This window comes from Quercus lobata, chromosome 6 (genome assembly GCF_001633185.2).
Source record: "Quercus lobata isolate SW786 chromosome 6, ValleyOak3.0 Primary Assembly, whole genome shotgun sequence".
Classification (NCBI taxonomy): Eukaryota; Viridiplantae; Streptophyta; class Magnoliopsida; order Fagales; family Fagaceae; genus Quercus; species Quercus lobata.
In genome coordinates this window covers 11,502,023-11,514,722 of record NC_044909.1, presented here as the reverse complement: position 1 = coordinate 11,514,722, position 12,700 = coordinate 11,502,023, and the positions used below count along the sequence as shown (strand labels likewise).

Sequence of the window (12,700 nt, the reverse complement as noted above, 5' to 3'; positions counted from 1 at the left end):
CAGGTTCTATGCACCGTCTTATTTGACTAAATCATCTATAATCTCTTTTGGTGCAAACTTTCTATGATTCAGCACTTTATGATCTTATACAAGTACAGAACAACCTTTCTTGGGCCATGCAAAGGCATCATTTGCTTCATATATGGATTTCAGATGGAGGCTTGGAATCCCATTAATGACCAACATTTGAATTGACACGTTCGCCTATATGGAGGCATTATATTGATATGATGTATTGCTTGCTCGAATATTAGCGGAAATAATCCTTATGCTGGATAATGCAATGACTAGAGACCAACTTCTTTTAAACAGCATCCCTTTCTCATGTTAATCTTCACCTTGAAATGGATACTTTCTATCTCAAAAGTGAATGCAGAGGATTATGATCCAGTTAAAGTGTGGTGGCATTTGTTTGTATTTTTTTTCCCTGGTATTACTTGCTCAGTAAAAAAATAATAATATGAATTTCAAATTAATTCACAATTAGGATTAATTTCCGTTGAGTACAGAGGGTTTGCCTATTCCAAATAGAGAATCTCCATGACAATGAGTATTATGATTTTTGTTGATGGTTCAACATAATATGAACATGATAGATGTGAAAATATATTTTCTTGAAAATAACTCATAATAACAATTGTAACATCCATATGTGTGGAATAAGAATACATCTTGACCACATTTACCTCCTTTGGAAGTTCAGTTTCCCAATACAGTATGCAAAAAGAGAGGCAAAGACAATGGGGAAGATAATAAGAACAACAGCAACAACACCTAAAAGATTGTGATGAAACCCAAAGTAGTCCTCTAAGAAAGCAGAAACTGTTGTTGTCTCTCCAAATGCTGATATTTCTTTGTCTATATCTCCATATTGCGAAGTCAGCATACCATTCAGTGCCCAAGATGTGGGACATAAATAATACAACCAAAGCCACCACTTTGGAATATGCTGCAACAACGGAGGAACAACATTTTTGAGTTACTTTTGATGCTTGACATATTCAAATCTCACCATCCACATGCAAGTTATAATTTTACACAAGTTTACATTATTTTTATTGTGAGTGTATATACAACAATAAAATTCCACTTCAAGAAAATATAAAAAACCAAGTAGTTGACATACTTAGTTGATCTCAAACGTAAAGACTAAAAGATTTTGGGTTGATGAGTCATAACTTACAGGTCTTGGTACAATGAACCCAGAGAACAAATTCAGCATTGTGTAGGAAGATGAAGCTACAATGGAAGCCACCTGAACATTTGGTGTCAATGAGACCAGAAGCATTCCTAGGTAATTGAAGTATAGCAGCGTACAGAACATGCTGTAGAATGACCAGAATATCTTATAGGCTGACCAGTATAAACCAATCATAGGGTATGTGATGATCACGTAGAGAACTGCTTGAGTGAACAAGTAGGGAACCTCAATTAACACCTAAAAAAAATCAATCCAAGTTACTTGAATTAAAATATTGCTAGTTACATCAAAGTATTCAGAATTTAAAAAGGGAGATTATGAGCTGTTGAATTAGTTTCATCCATTCTCTAAATTTCTAAAAATTTATGAAATATCTTCATTAAATCCATTTTTAAAGGTTTGAGACCCATTCTCTGCTTAACTTTAACATTCCAATATAATAAAAAAAAAAAAAAAATTAGGGTGTGTTTGAATACCACTTATTTTGCTAAAAATTGAAAACACTGTAACAAAATAATTTTTAAATGTGTGAATAGTGCTATGGGACCCATTTTTAATGAAAGTTTATAAAAAAAAAAAGTTTGTGAGTCTCGTGAACAGTACACAGGACCCACTGGAAACACACCACAGCCACAGAATGTGCATCTAAAAAAGAAAAAGAAAAAAATGCAGACACAAGACGCTGCCTTTTCATCGGTACTCAAACGGGTACTTAATTGTACTTTATCAAGAATTTAGTTTAATTAATTTTCATGAGAGCTTTGAACCTGTGCCAATGAATAGGCCCATGAAGAGTACATTCCTGCAAATCTTTCTCGGTACAAAACAGTCCGCTCTGTTGCAACGATAGGCAGAACCGTTGAGCAATTGTTTATGCCAAAGAAGACAACTGCAGTGAACATTGAACCAAGGACATTGAAGATGTCCTGCTGGGTGTTTCTACCAAAAAGAGAAACAAAGTGTCAAGTCAGTTATTTCACAATGATTTCCTACTTCGGCTTCATATTGTAGCAAAGTAGAGCATAAATTTATATACTAAAAACAAAAAAGATTGAGAATCATACTCTTCATCATCACCCAGGAAAAAGTCAATAGTATGATAAAGGTTGTAAAATATTCATAAGAATTATGTAATGCATCAATGAAGTAACTTAGATTATAGCTTGCAATGAGCAAGGGCTGATAAAGGAGTGGGAAGCAGATTTAGTTTCTGAGTGGACTTGGATCAATTTTATATTGTTCAAATGGTGTATGAAAACATAAATGCAATTGTCCCAACTAACATTTTCTCTCCTCTCTTCCAGAACAGTATTCCAAACAGAAGAGACGAGGCAGACAGCAAAATAAAGCGCATCAAATTGTATGAAGGACTTCGCCAATAGGACAAGTGTTGCTTCCATAAGCACGCTTTGAACTGCTCCCAACCAGTTTGTGGAAAGCGGGTAGGAAAATGCAATTCCCTTGAACCAGTGGATGGTGAACTCAATTGCTTAACCAACTCTTTGTTTTGCCTACAGTCAGAAAAGCAAGATTCATATTTAAGACAAGCTCTAAAATTTTTGTATCAAATAAATTTTATGAACAATTGTATACATTGTTAAAAAATAAATAAATAAATATAATTCTTATCTATAGTATCCATTGATCATGATTTATGTTCTTTGCAAAGAATGCAGTATACTCTACATAAACAATTGTAGACACATATACATGTAAACATGCTACCCAATAAGGACGCATCAAGAAACTCAGTATGGTAGGTGACAGCGATAAAGACGCTTTTATGCAGTGGCTTATAAAATGGTGTACTTACTCATATAAGGTGGACCCCCTATAAATTTGTGCAAAATCTACACCAAGTTCAGCTTCAGCAGATTTTGAAGTAACTTCTAGCATCCATGTTGCTGGATTATAATTGTCTTTAATAGCAGGCACCCCAGGGATAATCTACAGAAAAATTGCCATGGAGAAGAATCCGGACTAATTTTGTCACAGGTATGATATTGTATTTGATTGACAACAATAAAAGATTAACATGAAATATAAAAGTTGCATAATTAACTGACCTCAAAGTACTCAATAACCTGACTTGAGTGCTGCCCTAGTGAGCCAAAATAAATTATGTGGCCTCCATTTTTCATTAGAACCAACTGCAGTATAGTTAGACTTAGATATGAATCAATGTTATCACATCACATCGATATTAAATTATTCATAAGGATGATAAAAAGTAAAATAAAATAAATCAACATGATCATATTTTCTGAAACAGCAAATAGTTTTTTTTTTTTTTTTGGGTTGAGGGGGGGGGGGGTGAGGGAAGTAAAACTGAACATATAAATGTAAATTGGTAAAGATTAAATAAATATAACTGGATTAAACTTAGAATATTGAATTGTAAGATCCCAATCTTTGAAGATAGTAAAACCTCTTTATAAGAATTCTCACCAAAAGAGTTCAAAGGATGCAAGATCATGCATAACACGTCACTTTGGAAAGAGATGTACACTAACAATGAAACAGTGAGTTATCTGTCCGTGAATAATGCAAGTAGCACACCTGCAAATCTTCAATCTTACTGAACAAGCTTGGATGAGTATATCAACTTGTTTTTGTGCACTCCTCTTAACAAGATGTGAAAATTGCACCAAATGGGAATTAGGTCAAAGTGTCATAAAAAATAAAAAAGGATTAACTCTTCCAAGCTGAGATGAAACTTAAAGAAGATTATCATCTATAAAATATTTGAAGTTGATAATTTCTTTGTTCTTATAATATGAAGATATTTCAAGCAATTATGTAAAACATTTTTTTGACCGTTACAATGAGGGAGGGGGAATTTGAACCCTGGATGTTTCCATTGAAAATATCAAGAGGTGATAACTAGTTGAGCTACAAGACTCTTGGCAAGCAATTATGTAAAACATGGGACATATACAACTAAACCATAAATAATTTATATACAAGTTATACCAAGGGAAGCATGTTATGAAACATATTCAAATTTCCTCACTTCATTGCATTATGAAACTAGGTTATGAACATTATTTTACCTCATCAAATGCCTCAAAGATATCAATACTTGGTTGGTGGATGGTGCACACAACTGTTCGTCCTGTTTCAACAATATTCTTGACTGCTCTCATAACAATTGCAGCTGCCCTTGCATCTAAACCTGAAGTTGGTTCGTCCATGAATATGATAGAAGGATTGGCCACAAGCTCCACAGCTATAGTCAGCCGTTTACGCTGCTCAGTTGACAAACCACTAACACCTGGAATTCCTACTAAAGAATCCTTGATCCCATCAAGCTCAATAGTTTCAAGTACTTCATTTATGAATTCCTGGGGGAAATTGCAAAAAGAAATTTCAGTGAAATTCATTTAAATGAACAATTCTGAGACAAAATATTTGATTATGCAGAAAAACAGATACCATACTGCTTTAGTATATGAATCAATCTGAGATGAGAGCCGCAGCCAAGCAGAATATACCACTGATTCTTCTACAGTAATTTGTGGAGAATGTATATCTGTTTGCTCACAGTAACCCGATATCCTAGCAAATGTGTCTTGAACCTTTGGGTGCCCACCAATTCTAATCTCTCCTTCAATGGTACCACTGGTTTTCCTTCCAGAAAGAACATCCATAAGAGTTGTTTTCCCTGCTCCACTGACACCCATCAAAGCTGTCAGAATGCCTGGTCTGAATGCACCTGTAATGTCAGAAAGAAGCTGGAGCTTTTTCTGCGTAAAACCATGCCTTCGCATTTCCTGAAAACAAAATGATGTCAAAATAATTTATTTCAGTTTAGATAGCTCTCACTCCAAGTCCTTGTATTTTATAACTAAGGATATGTAGTAAAACTAGCTCTATTAGAATTACCAAAGGGGTATCAACATAATACTGCATGTCATGAAATGTTACAGTTAAGGGCTCAAAAGGTAGAATCATCCTTCCTGAAAATTTGAGGAACAACAAAATTTCATAAATGTGGAAAAACATATCTTAACTTGACAGAAGATGTAGAATGAACTTACTGATCTAATATTATATAGAATAAAATGGAATAATCAGGACAAAAAGACTTTCTCACCCTTTCTAGGTTCTAAAGTAGTTTTAGGAGAAGCACCAGTTGGTGTCTGGTCTCTACTTAAATTGTTGTGGCTGTCTTTTTTTCCTTGAAGTTGAGAGTGCTTTTCATAAGAAATAAGAGCACGAGACTTTCCTGGAGCTGAATGTAAATTGAAGTGAAAGTTAACATACATGCTAGAATATTTTGTTTCTTTCAGTGTCCACGTAAGCAAAGGAGATGCTCTTACACTTTAAGAAAGTTAATGCCAAGGTAAAACCAACATTAAATAGTACTGTGAACCCAGTTAAGGCAGCGATTGATATCCAATAAAAATAACCGTCAAAGTTTAATCCATGACTTTCTAGTGCTTGTTGCCCAAGAGTAGTGTTTACAGACAGATTCTGTGAAAAAGAAAAAGGAGCAAAGAATCAGTAGTTGATGGATGAACAGCTTCACATATTTGTAAGAAAAGTATAATAGGGTTTACTTTTTTGCAGGTTTCCAATTTGAATAGGAAAAGCCTCATTCAAAAAGAATGAGGAAAATGAAAGGGAAAGTCTTTAGAATGCTAAAAAAAGGATACCCTTTTAAGCATTTATTAGTATTTTCCTTTCCTTTACCTTGCTCTTTCAAACATCCGAAGGGAGTTTTAAGAGAAAATAGTTACAGGGAAACTTTCCCAAGAAAAAGGCAGAACTTCAAGGTTTTCATTATTACAATAAAATGAAGCCAAACAGGAAAACTTCAATTGCCAAAAGTTCTTCCAAGAAGAACTTTCCATGAAATCAAACAAATACATGTAAACCAAATGAAAATCATAAAATTTGAGCCTTGTAACTGTCCTATTGGCCCAACCAAAAAAATTGCATCACTCTTGCATTTTTTTTTTTCTTTTTTTCTTGGTTATTAGCACAACAATGAAAGTGATTAAATTTCACCTTTTCCCATCGAGGAGAAAGGAATTCATTCACAGTGAGGCCTATCTCCCCATATGACAAAGGAGAAATCCAAAATCCCCACTCCAACCAAGCAGGCATAGAGGCTGCAACCAAAAATATGCTAAGCACAACCATCTGAATAAATTTCATTGGCTTGAATATGAGAAAAGGTAAGAAAAATCTTACATTTTGGGATAACAAAGCCACCAAATAATAAAACAACTATTATGGACAGGCTACCAGCTGTCATAGAAGCAACCACAGTTTGGAAGAGTGAGGCAATAAATCTGAACATGGATATTGACATTAGATGCACAGTCAAGAGTAGAAGGAACTGGCGGAAGAACCTAAGAAACATGGATAAACAGATGTAAAAATTGAGATAATTATGAATAATAAAAAATTATACTAAAGAGTACCTAATAAGAAGAAACAGCAGCACTCACCATCTACATCTTGTTCTCAACCAGAAACATATTTAATATTCAATGTACAACCTAGGAGAAAGCAAAAGCCACCATAGAATGTTGTCTAGGTATAAGATCTCATACATCAATATTAACAAGCATATAGTAGCATTCCAAGTGATACAAATATATTATTCATAATTATCTAAGTTTCTTAAAAACTTCTAGTAGCTTTACTGAACCTACAAGCATGGAAGTAATCATATAAATTTTTGCCCTCAATTTAACAGTATATCGCTCAAGATTTCATCTCAGACAGAATGGAACATTTTTTTTCTTTTTTGATAGATGAACTTTTCATCTAGATCTCACCTTCCAACCTCAGGGCTGTACCCAATGACATAGTATGTAAGAGCTGTCCAGACAAAAGCTTCCAAGAATGATAACGGAACTTTTAGGATGGCAGAAGGAATTGCATAAGCCCAAGCAGGATAAAAGAACAAATCTTTTTGTTTGTAGAAAACTGCAAGTCTTGAGACGGTCATGGGAAGTTCTGGAAATCCATCAACAAGAAGAATGAGGAGCGCATAGAATAATGACCCCATATAATAATTTGCATGGGTTGAGTCAACGGCCATTTCAGTTCGAAGGAAAACAGTCATTGTTATTGAAGCAATGATGACTAACTGCAGGTGGAAGAATACCAAAATAAAAATAAAAAATTTGAATAAGAGGGGTCAGAGTGGAAGCTAAATAAAATTGACAGAGAAACATTCAAACAAAAAGAGCTACCTGTGTTGATTTGAATACATAAATAAAAGAATTCCTTCTCATGAGAAGAAATTCCCTCCTTGTACAAGCTTTAAAAAGTCCCCATTTAGTTAATGAGTATGGTCTAGAGGATAGAGCGTTCCTGTGGCTGTGAGACTTATCAAATGGCTTAGAGAGCTCCTCATCTAACTTGTGGCTGAGATGGGAATCTTTGAATATTTTAGCAAACTGATCAACAGAAACATAACTGTAGGGTTGATCTGTTTTGTGCCAATACTGTGCTTGATCTTTACTAGAGATAACCTGAAGCAAAAGAATATAGAAACCAGTTACGATTGTATGACGAGAAATAGTTGGATATGCAAATATGAACGACAAATCTACCTCCTGAAGGAAGTCAGCAGCACTTTTCCTGTCTGGACACTTAAACCCACAATCCTCAAAGAATTTGAGAACACAAGTGCGTGGACCATGATACACAATCTTCCCTTCTGCCATCAAGATAATGTCATCAAAGAGATCAAAGGTCTCTGGTGCAGGCTGAAGAAGTGAAATCAATGCAGTGGCGTCAATGATATGTGCCAAGTGCTGAAGGCAAGAAACAATCTGGAAAGTGGTGGAACTGTCTAAGCCATTTGATATTTCATCCATAAATAGGGCTTTTGTTGGTCCCACAATCATCTCACCTAGATAATACAAAATATATCAACAATCATATTGATTCAATCCCTTGAAATTTAAAAGCACAACTTATTCAGGAATAGAATATTACATATAACAATATTTTAAGCCTATGCTACAAAGATTCATCATCTACAAACTTTGCATAATCTCCACACTACCTATGGTCAACCTTTTCTTTTGACCACCAGATATGCCTCTTCTTACATGATCTCCAACCAAAGTGTCTGTGCAGATATCGATACCAAGGATCTGTAAGACACATTAATACGGAAAAAAAAAAAAAAAAAGGATTGAGAGTGGTTCTTAAAAAAAGAGATGAAGACATGATATTGAGCTCTGCACAAGCAACCTAGAAAACTATACCTTTAGGATGTAGTCTGTCTGAAGGGAAGTCTTCAAACCCTTAACTGATACTGCCTGAACCATTGGAATAGAGAACATTGCATTAATCATTTTAAGGATATAAAAATAAATAAATTACATGCTGTATGAATGCCGCATTGATTAGCTTACTAAAATAAACTTCTTATTGTATAAATGTTTTCTGTAATGATGATCTAACTGAGTCCAACCTTACTTAGAGCTGAATAGCAAAAATGGATTTATGTAGCCAACCCCTAGGAATCAGGATCTAAGGCTGTCTTTGAGGACAATAGAGAGGAAACAAAACTTCTAACTTATGGTTTCCCTCTTAAGCATTTGAAATATTTACTTCAATTTACTTTCCTTTCATTCTTTCAAGGAAAAAAATGAACGGGATAAACTGTACTCTTACATATGAAAGAAACAAACTTGTTCAACCACATCAATGTCCAATAAGTTATTTCTGCTTAATATTTTGGCTTTGCTGAAGTTGTGAAAGCGTGGTGAGAAGCTATGTATACATGATGAGGAAGTTTTATGTATGCTATATGGTACCTTCATGTAAGCATCTACATCAGGATCTGGGATAATCTCTTCCTGCTTCTCCCTTTGTGTGACTTCCTTGATAATGTCTTTCATGCATAAATAAAAACTACTCATCAATATCAATTTGAAACCTGCTTGATAAAAATCCTGCATTAAAATCACCATTTTTGCTCAGCCAAGGAGTTCTCACCAACTCGGCTTCCTACACCCTGACAGCATGCAGAGAAATCAAGTGTTTCCCTTACAGTCATCTCTGGAATATGCAGGTCATGTTGGCTTACATATGCCGCTGTTTTCTGAGGAACAAATTCTTCCAGCAAATAGCCATTGTAAGATATTTCCCCACTAACCTGATCAAAGAAAAACCATGAAAAAAGTCAAAATAAAATTTAAAGGCACACAGATCTGAGATAATGCTGTAAGTGTTAATACTGATGTAGATAGAAAGAACAGAAAGAGTTTCAAACAGCCCAATAATGACATTTTATTTTGTTTACACGTAGGTTGTTAAGAATGCATTAGTTCAAGAAGAATTTAAAGATGCAATTCATATTGCATACTGATCAAGTGAAAACAAGTATAAAGTAACTGAATAGTCTAGTGCATATAATCATGTTTTTATAGGATCTGATGTAAACACCAATTATTTGAATGCAATTTCCTTCGACAGTTCAGGATGAATTATTATGAGATAGCTTGAATGAGTCTTTAAAAGTTCAAAAGCTATTTTATTGAGCTCCAATTCTCTAAAGAAAGCCAATGTATTGTTTTTCTAGGACCTTGCAAAGGTCTCAAAAAGATTTAAAGACTGAACCTTTAGAGAATGACTTAGCTTTCCTGACAGAGCCAACAATAGTGTAGTTTTGCCACATCCTGGAGGGCCAAGCAATAAAGTCATCCTGCAGCAAAGACAAGCCAAAGTTAGTCAACTTTCACCTTTCTTAAACTTCTATTCTTTCCTTCCTAAGGAGCACCAAAAAAGTGATAATGTGAAACTCTTCCATTTTTCACTCCATAGGAATTTTTTAGAAGGTATGTGAACCGATTGGAGGAAGATATCAGTCAGTGATAAGGAATATAAGAAATCAGCTGATCTCTTTTAAGGACAGATAGTAAAATGTGTGATACATGCAATAGGTACAACTGATTAATTCTGCAATCAGTAGCTTTGTACTGAGGTCTCGAGAATGTGGGTCAATTACAATCTCAAAAAGTGAAAGCATCCCTCCAGATTGTGACTTCCATTAACTTTGGAAGTTTATATAATAAAATCTATAAATAGACCAAAATCATTGGCTACAATAATCAGCATGCATAAGCCAGAGATATCATATGGACTAACTAAACTGTAGAAGTACCTATATGTTTCTTTTCATGGAGAGTAGAACTCATGGCTTTGTTCATCACCTTTTTGTGTGTATTATCAGCAAATTGGACAAAATCTAATTTGAAAGGATATTTGACCCAAACTAAATCATGTCATGTTTAAATCTGAAGGAGTCATATATATCCATATTTTCAAACTTACTGCAACAAACAGAGCTTTAGAAACATAGTCTTTTGTAACTGAAATTTAAAAAGTCTATTTCATTACCAAAAAGAAATATGAACTCATGGAAGTTTGAATATCCCCTTCATCGTCCCCTTGGGGCCAATAGTTACTTCTCAAAAAGAAAAAAGAAATATGAATTCATGGACAATATCCTTTCAATTAGTGAAAGTTTTTTTTTTTTTTTTTTTTTTTTTGAGTGCTAAATTTTGCTAAATACCTTCCGGGCTTAATAATGCCACTGACATCTTTGATGATGCTTATCTTGGCTTGTTGAGTTTTTGAACCTGGAAGCTTGGCAAGGCCCTGCCACAAACAGAAAGCTCCAATGCCTTAAAAATTTATAAATAAAAGACTCTAGTGGACAATTTGTTTTGAGCTCTTAAAGTCAAGCGGTACAGGTCCATTTCCATGCTTATCCAAAAGATGAATCAGTGAATATGACAAATACAAAATGGCCATCAAGCATTGAGGTATTCACAACATAAGACCAAAGATCATTTTGCAAGGAAGTACCTAATGTAATGACTACCACAGGATATAATATGCATGTCAAATATTTGTTTTTGCTCTCACGTCTCCAGAGGGTCAGCGACTAAATTAAATAGTAAATATGGAAGTCACTCCTACAAGTCAAGATACTTACTGAAATCGTGCTTTTTAGGGTGTTCCAGAGAGTGGGGAGGGGCTTGCCATGAACTACCTCACACTCTGCATCTACACAGAGATTCTCATATCTCACTTCAACAGTAGGCAATTTTACTCCAACTCTGTAAATCAATAATTAACCATAAACAATGAATTATCAGACTATTATAGATGCAGCATTAAATTTAAGCTCATCAAGACAAGGAGATTTGATTCCACTCTAGAGAGAACTTTTCTGGAAACAATCAGACATCCAATAAGAAGCAAACTTAACCACATATTTTAGAATATATTATGCACAACAAAATAGATGTACATGGTATGCACATTCATATAAATTTACAAACATGTGTATGTTTGTGCAATATATGTTAATAGATACATGAATATCATGTGAAAAAAAAGGTTACTTGTCAATTCTCCTTCTAAGCTTTTGCAATAACCGGAGGTTATCATTTTCGATGTGTTTGATAAGCTTCTCTACAAAAATATGCCTTTCTTGAGCTCCAAGTTTGGTAACATCAACCATGTGTTTCCCTTTAGCATCTTCATCTGCACCTGTGCTACCATAAACATCAAACAAAGCTGAAGTAATTCTCTCAAAAGTGGGTAGTCTCTGAATTGAAGCCCATTGCAACTCATATTCATCATTGTCATCAATATCATGTTCAGACTTTACAGCAGAACTGCTCCCAAAACTTAAGGCATGGCTTCTAAATGAAGACCTTATACTTCTTCCAATCTCTGCTAACTCAACTTGCAGAGCCTCTATCTCACCTGGTCCTCCCAGCTGAGCCATTATTGGATAAGCTGAAAAGCTTCAAACTCATACATATATAACGAGAAAGATGAGAGAAAAACACATAATGCAAAGTGCAATGTAATGTATTATCTTAGGAAGTTGATTGCTGTTGAACAGGCCATTTATAGACATGACTAATATTTGTAAGGAAAAAAGCATCATTTGATTTACACCTTTTCCTCCTAATACATTAATTAAATATCAAATAATTTTTCAGATATGATTAAGATTCACAAGGAAAAGGAAATAATAGAATAAAACATGGACAAAAGAGTATATCCATGTACAAAACAGCAAGCTTCATTCAGTTACTGCTAGACCGTTAAATCTTTGTATATGGAAGAATTGATTCCACTGACTTCTTTCAACCAAAGTATGATAAGCACATCTTTGACCCGGACCAAGGTTTTCATGTTCATGGACTATTTGAATAATATTAGGTTCAGCGCCATGAACCATGTCTAATTACTTTTTAAAATGTAGACAACAATCATGCATGCAAACTTCCATAGAATTCAACGGTTCTATGGCAGAAATCTGGAAAGATCACACACAAGCATGTCACATTTATTTTTTAAAAGTGGTTTAAATAATTCAAATCCACATCTGACTCCAATGTGTTGATCCCATGCCTCTTGAAAAAGTGGGCCCCATACAAGTATTAACAACAAAGCTATAAATAAGAGTGTGAATAGAATCTACATCTGACTTGGGTT

At 34.5% G+C, this 12,700-nt stretch overlaps 1 protein-coding gene across 1 annotated transcript; it reads right to left on the bottom strand.

The window, feature by feature from the left end:
* Window positions 1-634: 634 nt before the first annotated feature.
* On the bottom strand, window positions 635-12,629 carry LOC115993797 (pleiotropic drug resistance protein 3-like). The gene is made up of 24 exons (XM_031117770.1): window positions 11,593-12,629; window positions 11,181-11,304; window positions 10,755-10,840; window positions 9,800-9,884; window positions 9,176-9,335; window positions 8,995-9,071; window positions 8,440-8,493; window positions 8,235-8,325; window positions 7,777-8,078; window positions 7,414-7,695; window positions 6,994-7,307; window positions 6,401-6,561; window positions 6,215-6,318; window positions 5,524-5,677; window positions 5,298-5,435; window positions 5,087-5,160; window positions 4,642-4,974; window positions 4,255-4,545; window positions 3,268-3,351; window positions 3,015-3,148; window positions 2,485-2,712; window positions 1,969-2,140; window positions 1,184-1,438; window positions 635-949 (listed from the first exon to the last, which is right to left on the bottom strand). Exons 1-24 carry the CDS (start codon window positions 11,979-11,981, stop codon window positions 683-685), a joined length of 4,359 nt encoding a protein of 1,452 aa, XP_030973630.1. The 5' UTR covers window positions 11,982-12,629; the 3' UTR covers window positions 635-682.
* Between the last annotated feature and the right edge of the window lie 71 nt (window positions 12,630-12,700).

Excerpts from the sequence above, each read along its gene's own strand:
- LOC115993797 (XM_031117770.1), bottom strand. The coding sequence starts at position 11,981 with ATGGCTCAGCTGGGAGGACCAGGTGAGATAGAGGCTCTGCAAGTTGAG. Across the intron at positions 8,326-8,439 it reads AGACAGACTACATCCTAAAG|ATCCTTGGTATCGATATCTG; the intron begins GTATAGTTTTCT and ends TGTGTCTTACAG. Across the intron at positions 4,546-4,641 it reads TTGATTCATATACTAAAGCA|GAATTCATAAATGAAGTACT; the intron begins GTATGGTATCTG and ends AATTTCCCCCAG.